This window comes from Myxine glutinosa, chromosome 7, assembly GCF_964187855.1.
Source record: "Myxine glutinosa chromosome 7, kmMyxGlut1.1, whole genome shotgun sequence".
NCBI lineage: Eukaryota > Metazoa > Chordata > Myxini > Myxiniformes > Myxinidae > Myxine > Myxine glutinosa.
Window position 1 is genome coordinate 150338656 of NC_136267.1, and position 17762 is coordinate 150356417.

The 17762-nt window shown below is 49.2% G+C and overlaps 1 protein-coding gene across 10 annotated transcripts in view; it reads right to left on the bottom strand.

The window, feature by feature from the left end:
* LOC137431741 (uncharacterized) overlaps positions 1-17297 on the bottom strand; it is a 59440-nt gene extending 42143 nt beyond the window's left edge. For 2 of the 10 annotated variants that reach the window (XM_078782415.1, XM_078782414.1), the window contains exons 1-3: positions 16530-17005; positions 9324-9436; positions 8776-9204 (exon numbers count right to left, since the gene is read on the bottom strand). In XM_078782415.1, coding sequence (XP_078638541.1) covers positions 8776-9204; positions 9324-9436; positions 16530-16725 — 738 coding nt within the window. In that variant the 5' untranslated portion in view covers positions 16726-17005. Of the gene's footprint in view, positions 1-8775; positions 9208-9323; positions 9437-16149; positions 16232-16529; positions 17014-17114 lie in introns of those variants that run through there. The other 8 variants (XM_068123392.2, XM_078782411.1, XM_078782409.1 and 5 more) reach the window with 8 other exon arrangements.
* Positions 17298-17762: the final 465 nt, after the last annotated feature.

The window sequence follows — 17762 nt, forward strand, 5'->3', positions numbered from 1 at the left end:
GAACTGAGAACCTTTCAGCATGACAACACTCGTCCCTATGCTGCTCGCTTTACCACTGCATTTCTCCAAGGCGAGAACATCAACACCATGCAGTGGCCTGCGCTCTCTCCTGACCTGAATCCCATAGAGCACCTGTGGGATGAGCTTGGGAGACGCGTAGTTGGCAGGGCCAGGACACGGGCAGAGCTGCTTCAGACATTGAGGACTGAGTGGGACAGAATCCAACAGCAATCCATCCAAAGACTGGTAGGCAGTATACGCCGACGATGCACTGCCTGTATCCAAAACAATGGTGGCCATACACGCTATTGAAAGGGGACTGACATTGCACCCTGTGCTGTTCTGTACTGTAGAACAAACTGATGAGATGGTGTATCTTGGTCAAAAACTTGACATGTCATCAATAAAATGCCAATGTTTCAATTAGCAATTGTTGGTTTGTTTTATTTTGAACTGTTACAATTTTATTACATTTCAAACAAGTGGTAAATTTCTTTTGCGTTTTCGGTCTTTTTGAAGTTGGTCAAAATGGTCAAAATGGTCAAATTTTTCGGTCAAAATGCCCATTTTGCACTGGCCTTTTAAAAGCCAATATCAAGACATCACGTGCAGCTCATTAAAATCATCCCGTACCCCTTGGCTAATCACTGACAGTCAAAACGGCTGTTCAACAGCTGTGCTATGAAGTGACCATTGAAGGTTCAAGTGACTATCCGTGACCGTTTTGTCTGACAGTGAGGACACTATTGTCCACAAATAAGTTCACACATTTACTATACGCAGTGTTATTGTTGATATTTAAAGGTTTCAAAGGTGGTAAGTTTATTTTGTGTTTTCGGTCTTTTTGAAGTTGGTCAAAATGGTCAAATTTTTCGGTCAAAATGCCCATTTTGCACTGGCCTTTTTAAAGCCAATATCAAGACATCACGTGCAGCTCATTAAAATCATCCCGTACCCCTTGGCTAATCACTGACAGTCAAAACGGCTGTTCAACAGCTGTGCTATGAAGTGACCATTGAAGGTCCAAGTGACCATCCGTGACCGTTTTGTCTGACAGCGAGGACACTATTGTCCACAAATAAGTTCACACATTTACTACACGCAGTGTTATTGTTGATATTTAAAGGTTTCAAAGGTGGTAAGTTTCTTTTGCGTTTCAGTATATATATATATATATATATATATATATATATATATATATATATATATATATATATATATATATATATATATATATATATATATATATATACAGTAAATAATTTGCCAAATGAATGAATAAATCGACGAGGCAATGGCGTACTGCACCAGACCAAATAGCTGGCAGGTGACTGACAAAAAGCAGGAATGGTTGGTGTTTGTTCATTAGTTCCTCATGCAGTTGATGGCCATCATCAGCCAACTGGGGATGTAGTCAGGTTCACTATGTTTTTTCGTTCAAAATTTTGGTAGATTATCAAAACTATACATTTTTGGAATATTCAGAGCATGAGGAATCCAAAAATTAATGTTTACATTTGCGTAGACACCTTTGCGAAAATGACACTCAGGACAGTGATGAAGATCTGTAAAAGCATATTCCTGAACGGTATAGACCTCGTAGATCCTGTGTATAGGACTTATAGTTCAATCTGATACTACCTATAACTTCCTATAACAACCTATAACTTCAAAGGACTTGCAATATCATGTATTATGTAATACAGTTATATTGTAGCGACCCATGGGTCCCCCAAAGCTCGAGACCAACAACAGAATCTCCTGGCCCAAGCCGGTGACGTAACCGGCGGCCAAACCGCGGCTAAAATCCTTTGCACCTGTCGGTCACATGACCACCAAAGCGTGCCTCGCCTGAGAGGCGGGGCTTTGGTTCTGATGTATGCTTTTTGGTTTGGATAAACGGGTTTTCAGAGTTCCCGAGATGATTATACAATAAACATCTTCTCGGACGAGTTTGTATCTTGTCCGTCACTTCGTCCGTCTCAAGCAGGAGCGCTGCTCCTTCACTGGTGACCCCGAGTTTACGACACGCGATGGACACGGCAGTGTCCCTCAAACTGCCCACTTTCTGGGAAGCACATGCCGCCGTCTGGTTCGCTCAGGCGGACTCCCAGTTCGCCCTGCGTGGCATTACAGAGGACACCACGAAATACCATTACGTGGTCGCCGCGCTCGGCTCCGTGACCGCCGCCCGCTGCCTGAGCCTCCTCCAGAGCCCGCCCGCTGACGGCAAGTACGACGCCATCAAGGCACTTCTTCTGGGCGCTTTCGCCCTCTCCCCGGCTGAACGCGCATGACGCCTGCTCGACCTTCCTGAGCTCGGCGATACGCGCCCGTCCGAACGTATGGACTACATGCTCGCGTTGCTCGGCGAGCATCCCTCAGATTTCCTTTTCCAAGAGCTTTTTCTCCGCCAGCTCCCGGCCCAGGTCCGGGTCGCCCTGGCAAGCACGACCATCACGAACCCCCGCGACCTCGCCAGGGAGGCCGACAAGATCGATTCGGCAAGCCAGCTCGTCGGAGCGGCGAGCCAGCTCGTCGGGGTGGCTGCCGGGAGCCCGCCCGCCGCCCAGTCGGCGCCCGCGGCGTGGTTTCCCGCCCACCCGCCCGACGCCCCCGACGCAGCTTCCTTCCCGGAGGCCGCCGGGCCGGCGCGACTGGCAGCAGCGACGCCGCGTCACCCGGTCCCGACGCGTCGACCGGAGGCCCCGCCAGACCCGGCCTGGTGTTATTTCCACGCCAGGTTCGGGTGGCAGGCCCGATCATGTCGACCCCCGTGTACGTTCGGCAAGTCGGGAAACGGTTGGGCCGGCGCTCACTACCAGCCATGAGCACCGGCCGTTCCGGAAACCTGCTATTCATCGTGGACCAAGCGTCGGGGCGGCGTTTTCTCTGCGACACCGGCGCTCAGCTGAGCGTCATTCCTGCTTCGGCGGAGGACAGGCGGGCCGCCATTTGCGGCCCCTCCTTAATCACGGGCAACGGCTCCGCCATCCGCACCTTCGGCCCACGCACCGTCGCCCTCCGCTTCGGCAGCCAGCTCTTTCGCTGGGAGTTCGTGACGGCGGACGTCCCCATGGCTTTGCTCGGGGCCGATTTCCTTTGCGCCCATGGGCTGCTGGTCGATGTTAAACGTCGGCGTCTCATCAACGCCGAAACTTTCAGCTCGCTGGCGTGCGCCTTGAGCCGTTCCGCGCCCACCAAGCTTTCCTGCGTCCTCCCGTTGGCAGACAACTTCGCGCGTCTCCTCGCAGAGTTCCCGGCCCTCACGCGACCGACGTTTTCGGCCGTCGCGGTGCGACACGGCATCGAGCATCACATTCCCACTACGGGCCCGCCGGTGTACGCCCGAGCTCGCTGTCTCGACTCAGCCAAACTCGCCGTCGCCAAGGCCGAGTTCGCCGCGCTGGAGCGCCTCGGCATCGTGCGGCGCTCCGACAGCGCCTGGGCCTCGCCGCTGCACATCGTCCCGAAGCCGGGGGGCGGATGGTGGCCATGCAGCGACTACCGCCGCCTCAATGACGCCACTACCCCTGACAGGTACCCCGTCCCGCACATCCAGGATTTTTCCGCCCGATTGGCGGGCGGACCATTTTTTCAAAAGTGGACCTGATTCGCGGGTACCACCAGGTGCCCGTCCGCCCGGCCGACATCCCGAAGATGGCCGTTATTACACCTTTCGGCCTCTTCGAATTCCTCCGGATGCCCTTCGGCCTCAAAAACGCGGCACAGGCGTTCCAGCGCCTGATGGACGGCGTGCTGCGCAACTTGCCGTTCCTCTTTACCTACCTGGATGACATCCTCGTCGCCAGCACGTCCAGAGCCGAGCACCTCCTCCACCTCCGGACGCTGTTCGGCCGCCTCAGCGAACACGGCTTGATCGTCAACCCGGTCAAATGTCACTTTGGTGCGGCGACGATCGACTTTTTGGGCCACCACATCACCCGGAACGGCGCCGTACCGCTACCGGCCAAAGTCGAGGCCATCGTCGCTTTCCCGCGCCCCCGCTCCGTCAAGGCGCTGCAGGAGTTCCTCGGGATGGTGAACTTTTACCACCGCTTCGTGCCCCGAGCTGCGCAACTCATGCGGCCCTTGTACACTGCCCTCCGCGGCCAGCCGGCGAAGCGCGACGTCGTCTGGTCCACGGACATGGATGCTGCTTTCACCGGCGCGAAACGGGCCCTCGCAAACGCCACGCTGCTGGCCCACCCGGTACCCCATGCTCCCATCGCCCTCACCACGGACGCCTCTGACTACGGCGTGGGTGCGGTTCATGAGCAATGGGTAAACGGGGCCTGGCAGCCGCTCGCGTTCTTCAGCCGGCAACTCCTGCCCAACGAGTTGAAGTACAGCACTTTCGACCGCGAGCTCCTTGGGCTGTACCTGGCCGTCCGCCATTTTCGCCATCTCCTGGAGGGCCGCCCGTTCACGGCCTTTGTCGACCACAAGCCATTGATTTTCGCCATGCCCAAGGTCACGGAGCCGTGGTCGGCCCGCCAGCAGCGCCACCTCTCCGCCGTGTCGGAATACACCACGGACATCCGGCACGTCGCCGGAAAGGACAACGCCGTGGCTGACTGCCTTTCTCGAGCCGGCGCCAACGCCATCCACCTCGGCGTCGATTTCGCCCTGATGGCGACGGACCAGGCCACCGACGGCACGGTGCAGGCGCTCCGGGTGGCGGACACAGGCCTCCGCTTGGCTGACGTCCCCTTCGCGGACACGGTCCTGCTTTGTGACGTCTCCCAAGGCCGACCTCGCCCCATTGTGCCGGTCACCTGGCGGCGTCGCATTTTTGCTTCGCTCCACGGCCTCTCACACCCGGGCCGGAAGGCGTCCCAGAGGCTGGTGTCGGCACGTTTCGTCTGGCACGGGTTGTGACGGGACGTCCGCGACTGGGCCAACGCCTGCACACCCTGCCAGTGGGCCAAGGTCCACCGTCACACCCAGGCTCTGCTGGCTCCTTTCACCGTGCCCGAGCGATGTTTCGACCACATCCACGTGGACCTGGTGGGTCCCCTGCCCCCATCGCAGGGGTTCACCCACCTGCTTACCATGGTGGACAGGACCACCAGGTGGCCGGAGGCCGTGCCCCTCGCCTCCACCACCACCGCTGACGTGGCCCAGGCGTTCATCGCTACCTGGGTCGCGTGTTTCGGCGCACCGGCGGACATCTCGTTGGACCGCGGCCCACAGTTCACGTCCGAACTGTGGGGTGCGGTCGCCCGCACGTTGGGCGTTACCCTGCACCGCACCACGGCCTACCACCCCCAGGCCAACGGGTTGTGCGAGCGGTTCCACCGCTCCATGAAGGCCGCACTCATGGCCGGCCTCCAGGATGACGGCTGGGCCGACTGGCTCCCGTGGGTCCTTTTGGACCCTCCGCACGGCTCCAAAGGAGGACCTCCAGGCGTCCACCGCCGAGCTGGTGTACGGCCAGGCCCTCCGCGTCCCGGGTGAGTTCGTGCCCAACGCCACCAGCCCCTGGTCCGCCGCGTGCCAGCGCATGGACTTCCAGGAGGCCGCCCAACGTTTCGCCACGGTGCCCATGTCTCGCCACGGCGACCCCCAATCCTACGTCCCGCCCAGCACTCCGCATGGCGGAGTACGTCTTTGTGCGCCACGACGCGCACCGGGGGCCGCTCCGGCCACCATACGACGGACCCTTCCGGGTCCTACGACGGGACAAGTCCTTCGTCGGCAGCTGGGCGGACCGGATTTCGGTGGACCGCCTCAAGCCGGCCCACATGGACGTCGGCCAGCCGCCACGGCTGGCTCTCCCACCGCGGCGCGGCCACCCCCCGTCAACTGCACCCCCCGTCCGGACACCCGCCACCACACCGGACCCCCCCCCCCCCCCCCCGCGACCAGCCAGGGGTCGTTTCGGTCGGGTCATCCAGACCCCCCTCAGGTTGACCTTCCTGGACCAAGTCGATTCTGGGGGGGGGGGGGGGGGGGCGTGTGTAGCGACCCATGGGTCCCCCAAAGCTCGAGACCAGCAACAGAATCTCCTGGCCGAAGCCGGTGACGTAACCAGCGGCCAAACCGCGGCGCGAGGTTATAATCCTTTGCGGTCACATGACCACCAAAGCGTGCCTCTCAAGAGAGGCGGGGCTTTGGTTCTGATGTATGCTTTTTCGTTTGGATATATATATGCGAACCCGATAAACGGGTTTTCAGAGTTCCCGAGATGATTATACAATAAACATCTTCTCAGACGAGTTTGTGTCTTGTCCGTCACTTCGTCCGTCTCAAGCAGGAGCACTGCTCCATCAATATCACAAATATAAAGACAATGGTTTTCAATTACCTTTGTTTGTTGCTTTTCTATAATCCTGAGCACTATTTTGAGGCCTTTATTGGATTCCTTGACCCAGAAAACATAGGATTAGCATATTTAATTAAGTCTCTAGGTTGACTAGAAGCCGAGATCGCGCAAAATATGTATTTTATGGCGGCCATTTTCAAAATCCAAAATGGCGGCCATGCAGGTGTTTGTGCAAATGCCAACATTGATTTTCAGATTCTCCATGCTCTGAAGATTCCAAAAATGTACAGGTTTGCTAATCCAAAAATTTTGAAAGAAATTATATTTGTTAACATAGTGAACCTGACTAATGCATACTTAGGGCCTCCCAAGATTGTGTGAGGCATGGGGCTGTCCTAAAGGAGTTGTTTCATCATCTCCTGCAGAGGTGTTCATGACGAAGGTGCAAACTCACTGAAAGTCCCATGGGTATAATGTGCAGCTGTAGAAACAGTCTCCAAATATGAATGTTTTATGAAAAAAAAATTGTATGCAGAATTTGAGAGTCATAGCGGAGCTAAATGGCAGAGTGCAGGAGGTTCACCAACTGACAGAATCAAAGGGGAATGGGGAAACAAAGACATCGCAAGACTGGTAGAAAAGAAACAGGTGGGCATGGTCTCAATGAGAGAGTAATGAGGCATGGGAGAAAGAATGAGGTGATGCAGGCCAGTGCTCTGAATCGAGGCAAGGACAACAAACATCAGATATCAGGAGCCGCTTCAACAGCTTAGAAGTGGGTTGGGTAACTGGCCAGGTGTAGGATTCTATAAGAATGTGTGACCTGAGCAGGCTCTGGGGGAGAGGCAGTGATGAGAGAATGGGTGTTGCGAGGTAAGAGAAAATCCAGGTCCAACAGTCCAATAACCTGACTAGGATAGGCAAGAAGCAGATCTTGTGACTTGTCTTCCTACTGAGATATGCTCTTAATATTGAGAGCTTTGGACTACACCTACCTCCCCTCCGTCCTTCCGTGTAAGTGCTGCTTCATCAGGATGAAGATTACCACTTGAACTTCCATGGGAAGAAGAGCAAGATGGGAAGTGGACACATCAGCCCTGAGTGGGGACCCACACTCCATATTACTTCAGATTAAAGCCTTGTATGCTGAAATTATATTCGAGAGGCTCAGAATTGACTAAGAATACCGAGGCATGGTGATCTGTAGTGGTGGAAATGGTGGGTTGTGAAGCTTTTTCCTGAGTACTGTCCAAAATTACTCCATCCAGGAGGAGTGAAGGTACAGAAGGGAATGCGTACTAGCTACCATCAGGCTTTGGAGGACAGTGAGTGATTTGGAGCTTTGACCACAGGTGAGCTTGATGTCAGGCTTTGGCTTATCATAGGACAGACTGCATTCTCCTGATTGATGCCGATGGTGATAGATTTTAGGTTCCCATTAGTTGGGTTTTCCATTCACCTGGAGAAAGCAAACTGCTTTTTCACAATTTCCTGGCCACAAGCCACTGCATACCAGGATCGGGATATTGGAAATGACAATTTGAGGCATTATGGGACAAACAGGTGAAGGAGAGGAAGTAATTACAGTAACTGATAATGTCAGGAGCTGATGAGATAATGGAGCGGTTTACGAGGGAGACAGCAGATTTCAAACCAGGACAATCTTCCTTGCAGAACTGCCGTACGCATTGGTTCCTCGTCGACTCTCTGAACACTTTCCCAAGATTGTGATCAGAAGAGCCAAGAGGAGCAGGACAGACTGCAGAGGTTTGACTTGACTAAATTTCACAAAGAATCACTGCTATTGGGAGAGATGTGATTAGGAAAAGAGACACTCCGAGTAAGTGGGGCAGAATCACTAAAAGCCTTGACATTAGTTGGAGGCTGAATCTCAGCCAACTGGAATGGTTGCAATTGAATACTCCACAGATTAGAAAGAAAGAGCTGCAATCGGAGGATAATAGAGAATCCATGTCTGAAGAAAGCCTCACAGATCGAGTTGTCGAAGCTGGGTGGATGGTAAACTAAACACAGAAACAAGAGGTTGTTGCCAGATATACTCCCTGGGTGTTGGGGTGGGGGGAATTGAGTTATGAATATATACAGAAACCACCACCAGGATGCCATCTGGGTCTTAAAGAGTATGAAGGAGTAGTGAGGGAGGGATACAGAGGAGTTTGGCACATCCTGTGTGTGAAGGAATTTTGTCAGATAGATCATGCCCAGCAGATGCAGAGACGGCCTGTGTAGAGATATCAGGGAAATTTGTTGGAAGCCCTCCGATGTTTGACACCCCATCCGTGAGGGAGCAAGAACAAACAGAGCCTGGAGGAACTAAAGCCCTGGGGGAGTAGTGATGGAGGTGGTAGGGAGGAGAGAGGTTGAGGGAGGAGCAGGAGGGATACGATACCAGGAAGGACCTGGGGAGGACAGATGAGCGATGGGATTGCTGGGGAGGAATGGTGTGCTTCATAAGGTTGGATTTTGCCAACTCCGAAACGACATACCGGCTCATGTGAGTTGTTCATCGTTTCCAACTGCTCATCCAGTTCTCCGATTTTCCTCTTTAGTCCCTTGATGTATTCTTCTTCTACGTAACAGCCCTCTCTTGGTTTTGTAATCGTGTCTTCGTAATTTTCTGCACACTCCAAATGATTCAGTTTCTCGAGTTCGTTGTCCAAAACATTCGGTAGCATAACGTTTTTCATGCTCAGCTGTGTTTCTTGATCCTTGACTGCAGAATGAGATGAGGTGTTATTTTCTTGGTGGTTAGTTATGCCTGTTGACATCTTGCTACTTTCAGAGTGAACCTCGAATTGTGCCTCTTCTCGGTCCATCTCCAGCCCAATATACATTTCTCCGAAAGCTCTGACTTTTGGAGAAAAATGTCCTCCTTCATTGCCCTCAATGGCTCCAGGCAGGTTCAGCTGTTCCTGCTCCTCATACAGGGAAGGATCATGTCACCTCACAAAGTGTACCCTCGCTCTCATTAAGAGAACAAAATGGACAATATAATCCATCTTTCATGCAAAACAACGCATTTGTCTAACTTTACCTCTTCTCGTTCAATGTTCTGATTCGACGGTTGTAGCACAATTTGATTGTGTGGTGTACTTGAGTTGTCCTTGGGTTGAGTTGATGCACAGGAAACGGTGCTGGGCAGTGGTGCTAGTAATAGAGAAGAGAAACAACACGTGGGGAGCAAGGTAGATGACAAAGATCGCAAGCATTTTGATGTACAGGGTGTCCCATAAAATAAAGTTAGTTTTAAATGTTTATATCATTTCTTTTTGTACCTAGCCCTTCTTTCATATGCAACACAAGGCTATGGGGCAGCATTATTGGATGAGGGCTGTTGCCCTCCTTCTAGGTTATGGCAGGATTTTTGGAATTTCTTCATGATGCCAGCGATAGCCTGCTTACTCCTCGCAAAGGACACCCTGGGATCTTTAACGTCCAACTAATGCAAGGCGACAGGACACCCAGTTTAACGTCCATTCAAGGGACGGCTCACACATTCATGAATCACGGTGCCTGGGAAACATCGCAATGACAGTTTATAGCAGGGTCGGGATTCAAACCCAGGATATACAGCTTTAGAGGCGAGTGTGTGCACCCCTAAGCCGCCCTGCCTTCCCCTATCTAGTTCTACGATTAGGATTGGCTTCAGACACGGCAACTCAAAAAGGTTCTGATATTATTTTCTTTTTTTACAAGTTGATTGATCGATAAAAAAAAATGTCTCCACCAAGTCAATAACAGTGTGTTCATTGGGGAAAAATATACAACAACACAACAACAACAAGCATTTTAAGGCCATTTTCCCTGCAAGAGCGGGGGTTAGCCTTGCGGTCCCATGACGATTTTCTCCATTTTGACCTATTTTCTGCATCTCCCCTTGTTAACCCCCTTGCCCGCATTTCTTCTTCGACCATCTTTAGCCAGGTCTTTCTCGGTCTTCCCCGTCCTCTACTTCCTTCTACATTCATTTCCATCACTCTTCTCAACCAGTCACTTTCATCCTTCCTCAACACGTGACCAAACCATCTCAACCTGTTTCTCTTCACAGCATCCATCGCAGGCTCTATTCCCATCATCTTTCGCAATTCATCATTTGTCTTCCTCTCTCTCAACGATACTCCACACATCCACCAAACCATTCGCATTTCCACCCTTTCCAGCCTTCGTTGCTGCTCTACGTTCATTACCCATGTCTTGCTCCCATAAATCATAACAATTCTCTCACATGCAGCCAGCATACACCTTTCCCTTCAGCTTCAACGACACTCCCCTCCTCGTCAGCACGCCACTCAGTTCCCGAAACTTCTTCCATGCACATCTCACTCCAGCAACTGTTGCCAACGAAGGAATAATACCATAAGACTAATTCTGCTGTTATCGTTTTTAACACTTTTCAGTAACACGAGCATATTACCTGCAGAGCGATTGCATCACCTGTGTATATATATATATATACAGTCACGTGAAAAAGTAAGTACACCCCATATAATGTTTTGACTTTTTCAACCTATTTCAACATACAGCTATTTGATCTTCATTTCAACAATATTGATAGATAAAGGTGATATAATATAACAAATATCATGAAACATTTACATTTTGTAGTCCATTGTATAATTTAAATAAACATAAATGCAAATTTCGCATGTGGAAAATGTAAGTACACCCTTTGCTCTAATAGGTGGTATTTCCCCCTTTGGCAGAAACAACCTCAAGTAGGCGTTTCTTATAACTGTCTACCAGTCTCTGACATCGACTGGGAGAAATTTTTGCCCACTCCTCCATGCAGAATTCTTTCAGCTGTGCGATGTTTGAGGGGTTTTTTGCATGCACACACAACACAACACAACATGCATTTTAAGGCCATTTTCCCTGCTAGAGCGGGGGTTAGCCTTGCGGTCCCCATGACAATCTTCTCCATTTTGCCCTATTTTCTGCATCTCTCCTTGTTAACCCCCTTGCCCGCATTTCTTCTTCCACCATCTTTAGCCAAGTCTTTCTCGGTCTTCCCCGTCCTCTACTTCCTTCTACATTAATTTCCATCACTCTTCTCAACCAGTCACTTTCATCCTTCCTCAACACATGACCAAACCATCTCAACCTGTTCCTCTTCACAGCATCAATCACAGGCAATATTCCCATCATCTTTCACAATTCATCATTTGTCTTCCTCTCTCAATGATACTCCGCACATCCATCGAACCATTCGCATTTCCACCCTTTCCAGCCTTCGTTGCTGCTCTACGTTCATTACCCATGTCTCACTCCCATAAATCATAACACTTCTCACACATGCAGCATACACCTTTCCCTTCAGCTTCAGCGACACTCCCCTCCTCATCAGCACGCCACTCAGTTCCGGAAACTTCTTCCATGCACATCTCACTCGAGCAACCGTTGCCGAGACTGATCCACCTTCTCCATTCAGCATGTCTCCGAGGTAGCAAAATGTTTTCACACCTTCCAGCTTCATGCCGTCTCCAAGATCCAACTCAACATTTCCTCCATCTGCAACTCCCTCTGTGCACAACTTACATTTGAATGTAGCTGCCACACTGGTAAATGACCCTCTCAGACCACTACATTTTTGATGAACCCACTCAGCGCACATTGTACATTGAATGGAGTTCACTCCGACACCCTTCCTGCACACAGCACACGGCCACTTCCCAGTTCTTTCCACCTCACCACATGCTTTACCACTTGCCATCACCTTCGTCTTTCCGATATTCACCTTCAGACCTTTTGTCTCCATACATTCCTTCCACTTGTTCATCTTTTCCTTCAGTCCATCCATACTTTCCGCAATCAACACCAGATCATCTGCATACAACAACTCCCACGGTAAACCCTCCTTTACGTTCTGAGCCAGCACCTCCATCACAGCTACAAATAGTAGTGGACTTAGTACGGACCCCTGATGCACTCCCACCTTCACCTCAAACTCGCCACTGTTCCCGTCCTTCGTCCTTACAGCTGTGCGCGCTCTTTTGTACATTGCCATCACTACTCTGATCAACCATTCCTCCACTCCTAACTTCCTCAATGCCCATGTCAATACTTTGCGTGGAACCCTATCGAATGCTTTCTCCAGATCAACAAACCCAAAAAACAACTTCTTCCTCTTCTCCATGTACTTCTCCTGCAACTGCCTCACAATGAAAAGCGCATCTGTCGTTCCTCTTCCTGGCATAAATCCAAACTGCATTTCGTCGATCTTCACTTTCTTCCTTATCCTCCTCTCCAACACCCTTTCCAATACCTTCATTCCATGCTCCAATAACTTTATCGCTCAGTACGAGCCACACTCCACAGGGTCACCTTTCCCCTTGTATAGAGGGACGAGGGTACTCAGTTCCCAATCCACTGGAATGCGGCCTTCTTTCACCACCAGATTACAGATCTCTGTCATTCTCTTCACACCCCAACTTCCTGCTGCCTTCAACATATCTCCCACAACTCCCGTTGGCCCTCTGGCTTTTCCACTCTTCATTGCTTTTATCGCTTCCTCAACTTCCTTCTCAGTTATCTTCTCTGCCGGTCCTAAAACTGGGTTACTCTCGATGTTGCCATCCCATTCATTCTCTGTATTCAACAGCATTTCCATATATCTTTTCCATCTTCCTTTAATTCCATCTGGGTCGACAACAATTTGTCCCACTTCATCCTTCAAGCAACTCACCCCCATCACATCACACCTCTCTTTCGCTATCTGCTTTGCAATCCTGAATACTGCTTTCTGACCCTCTTCCGAATCCAAGCGTTCTCCGAACATTTTCCTACATGCATCCTGCGCCTTTGCTACCTCTTTCTTTGCAGCCTTTCTGGCTGCCTTATAACTTTCATGCTCTGCTGTTTCTGCTCCCTACCCTTCGCCTTCTGCCACTCCTTGAACTTCTTCCTCTTCTCGTCAATCCTCTTTCCAACTTCATCATCCCACCACCATGTTTCCAAGTGCCTCGGTGGTCCTTTTGTCCATCCACATACCTCGCCAACGGCTCCCAACAGACTAGCTTTCATTGACATCCAACCACTTTCAAGCTCAACCACATCATCCTCTACCCTACTCAGCCTCTCTTTTAATGCCTCCCTTACTGTCACCTCTTTCAACCTCCACACCTTCATTCTCGGTTGGTACTTCACCCGCCGAGCTCTCCTCGCACCTTTCACCCTTATGTCGCAGACAACCAAGTGGTGCTGTGAAACAGCCTCCTCCCCCGGGATCACTTTTGTGTCCCGGAGGTCCCCCTATCTCGCCTACGCACCATCAGGTAGTCAACGGTTGTCGTCGACCCACCTGACGTGTATGTAACAAGCTTATTATCCTCTTTCTGGAACTGAGTATAACAAATCAACAAATCAGCTCCATCAGCAAACTCCAAAATCCTTTCACCTTCTCCATTTCTCACACCATATCCGTAACCCCCATGAACTGCCTCAAAACCATCCATACGCCTTCCCACATGTCCATTCAGGTCTCCTCCCACCACAACAACTTCCTCATCTTTCATGTTTTCCATCAGCTTCTCTATCGCACACCAGAACTTGTCCTTCTCTTCATCGCTTCGACCAACCTGCGGAGCATATCCTGAGATGACGTTCACCAAGAGCTTTCCAATCATAATTTTCACCATCATCAACCTATCACTCACTCTAGTCACACTCACCACACTGTCTACAAACTCCTCAGAAAACAGGACACCAACACCATTCATGCCCTCCAGGCACCCTTGCCACACAAACTTGTATTTCTGTCGCTGCCTACCCTTCACCATTCTCACACCACTTCCCTTCCATCTCGTCTGCTGCACACAACATATGTCCACTCTTCTTCTGACCAATAAGGTTTCATGCATGCACAGGTCGTTTCAAATCCCCCCACAACATCTCAATGGGATTTAGATCCGGGCTTTGACTTGGCCATTCCAGAACCCTCCATTTCTTTCTTTTCAGCCATTCTTTCGTGGATTTAGTGGTATGTTTAGGGTCATTGTCATGTTGCAAGGTCCACCTTCGGTTGAGCTTCAACTTTGCGACAGATGACCTCACATTATCCTTAAGCACCCTCTGGTACAATGTAGAATTCATAGTGGATTCTATGATGGTGAGCTGCCCAGGCCCTGATGCAGCAAAGCTGCCCCAAACGATAATATTTCCACCACCATGCTTTACAGTTGGTATCAGGTTCTTGTGGTCAAATGCTGTCTTTGGTTTTCGCCAAACATGTCTTCTGGGACTGTGGCCAAATAGCTCTACCTTTGACTCATCTGTCCAGAGCACATTGTTCCAGAAGTGCTGGTCTTTGCCGAGGTGTTCATTGGCAAACTTTAGCCTTGCCCTGATGTTCTTTCTGGACAGCAAAGGTTTCCTCCTGGCACACCTCCCATGTAGATCAAATTAGTGCAGCCTCTTTCTCATGGTAGACTCGTGCACTTTGACATCAACAGTGGCAAGAGCTACCTGTAGGTCCTGTGATGACATTCTGGGGTTCTTAGAGACTTCTTTCAGCATCTTGCGGTCTGCTCTCGGGCTGAACTTGCTGGGGCGGCCTGGCCTGAACAAGTTGGCAGTTGTTTGGAATCTTCTCCACTTGGAGATGATCTTCTGGACAGTCGAGTGATTGATTTCAAATTGTTTGGAGATCTTTTAAAATCCTTTCCCAGACTTGTCGGCATCTATAACCTTCTTTCTGAAGGCCTCAGAGAGCTCTTTTCATCGAGGCATGGTGACGCCACACACTTCAACCACAAAGAACAAACCAAACTAAATGTCTGAGGTTTAAATAAGACAGGTTCCTCCAAGATCCTCTCCAACGATGTTCTAATCATTTGCACCTGAGCTGGTGCACCTGATTCTAATTTTAGGTATTTGAAGTAGTGATAAATGTAGGGGTGTACTTACTTTTTCCACATGCGAAATTTGCATTTATGTTTATTTAAATTATACAATGGACTACAAAATGTAAATGTTTCTTGATATTTGTTATATTATATCACCTTTATCTCTCAATATTGTTGAAATGAAGATGAAATAGCTGCATGTTAAAATGTGTTGAAAAAGTCAAAACTTTGCATGGGGTGCACTTACTTTTTCACGTGACTGTATATATGGAGATAACCACCAATGACACCCTTAATTTTTTCTTTACTGTGAGTAAACTTACACATGCAATTCTGAGGATTCTTCAAACTCATTATTCCCCCACTGAAAGTAACCTCTTTATCCCCCCCCACTTCGAACTCTTTCCCCCCACCAAAAGTCTTCACACTACACTTCACCTTACCCCCAACCCAAGTCCTCATCCTTCCGCTGCAAACCCTAGGCATCAATCCCCTCCCAATTTTAAGCCTCCCCAGTAAAAATCGCTGCTCGAGAGAACGTCACATAGTTATTTGAGTGCTGTATAAACAACAGAAAGCTGCCTCAATTGCTGAGGCCTATTTTCACAAGGCCCGTGCCGCCCGTCGGCTCAAAATCCTTTTAACTGTCGCTTTGTTTGTTTTACACTGAAGGGAAAACTTATAGGGAGTGCATGGCAATTGTCAATATGACACCTTCAAAGATGTCTGACTGCACATCACAGTAAGCACCAACATGGCGACTGTAGTATAGAAAGTGTAGGTGGAGTCGGCATGATAGTTCTGAACCCAGATGCACTGAAGGCTCCTTTTATGGAATAGCAATTTATAAAACTACGCGAGTTGCTCATTTCTAACGATGCCAGTCTCTGAATCAGTGTTATAAACCAAAAAGTTACGTGCATTTTAAAACCATGTGACCTTTTATGGGACACCCGGTATTGTTCCGTTTATCAGAAGATAATTTGCTTCAATCGCAAAGTTTCAAACAGCATTTCATACCCATTTCAGGATCTGCTGATGTTGCTGCAGTTGTCATTTTCTCCTCGGCAAAATTCATCTTTACAGCAAATGCCTGCTCAGTCTTGACAGAGGAAGAGGTAGACCATTTTTGCTTTCAGCCTCAAACTAACAAAATGCCATGCTCGATTGAATACACAGGTCAATTAGAGTTTGAAAATGCTTAGTAATTCTTGTGCGGTTTAACAATTCGAGTCCTGGTTCAATCCCACCGGTGCGAGAAGCAACAAATCGCAAGCGGCATCAAAACACGTTGTATTGGAAAGGTACAAAGAGTAAAAACACCGATGCTATGGCAAGTGAAAGCACCGAAATTTCTCATCATAACTAACGTGGCACCAGGTGATAGAAATACTTTGTACCTGGTAGTGGTCGCTTGGTAGAGTGACGGACGCTGTGATTTTTAGCCCAGTAGATTCGTCTGCGGGGTCTTGGAAATGTCGGATGGTTACGTGTATCACGATCTCCTCCTCCGAGCTCCATGGTCGAGGCAGGTGTTTCGGAAGGGGAAGCGACACATCGATCTGGTAGGTCCCTTTGATCATATCGTCCGGCCATCGACTCGCCGGAGCCGCTCGGCCCGACTCTAAGGTACGCTCCATCACGAGGCCTTGCCAGGTTCAGAGTTCTAACTTTAGCCAGCGAAGTTTAGCACGGTTGCAAAACACGTTTTCGATTTTGTGAATCTCTGCCAGGACGTACTGTGAAACCAATCTTCTTCCAGAGTTGACTTGATTAAAATAGTCATATACCTGTAACCTACATGGGCCTACATCATTTAAAACGGCAAAGGAAAAAGTGGTGAGATGAAAACAGTTGGCTTTAACTTTAAACACCTGAATAATTATTAACATAAGATTTAGTGTAAAACACCACACCTAGTTTTCTCCATGGTGCATGAGGTGCATGTTGTGGCCTGTGTGAGTTATTCACGACACTCAGCTTACCTTGCGGCCTTAGGTGCAAAGGTTTTAGTTGATGAGGATATAATAAACCAACATACAGCCCCGGATGAAGAACTATCCGTTGTGTTGTCCTGTCAAATAATACTCAGTAAATACTTTCGTTGTTTCTAGTTGTGTTTTAGACCTAAATCATACCAACTTTATATGTAAGAGAAAATGTATATACAGTGCTTTCAGAAAGTAATCACACCCCGAGACTTTTTCACATTTTGTTGTTACAGCCTGACTTTAAAATGGATTAAATTGAGATTTTTTTTTTGACACTGATCTATGCATAATACCCCATAATGTCAAGGTGGAATTATTATTATTATTTTTTAGAATTTTTTACAAAATAATTAAAAATTAAAAGCTGAAATATCTTGAATCAATCAGTATTCAACCCCTTTCCTATGACACTCCAAATTAAGCTCAGGTGCATCCAATTTCCTTTTGTCATCCTTGAGATGTCTCGACAACTTTATTGGAGTACACATGTGGACAATTGAATTGATTAGACACGATTTAGAAAGAGACACCTTTCTATATAAGGTCCCACAGTCGACAGTGCATGTGAGAGCAGAAACTCTACCATGAAGTCCAAGGGACTGTCGGTAGAACTCCGAGATAGAATTGTGAGGAGGCATAGAT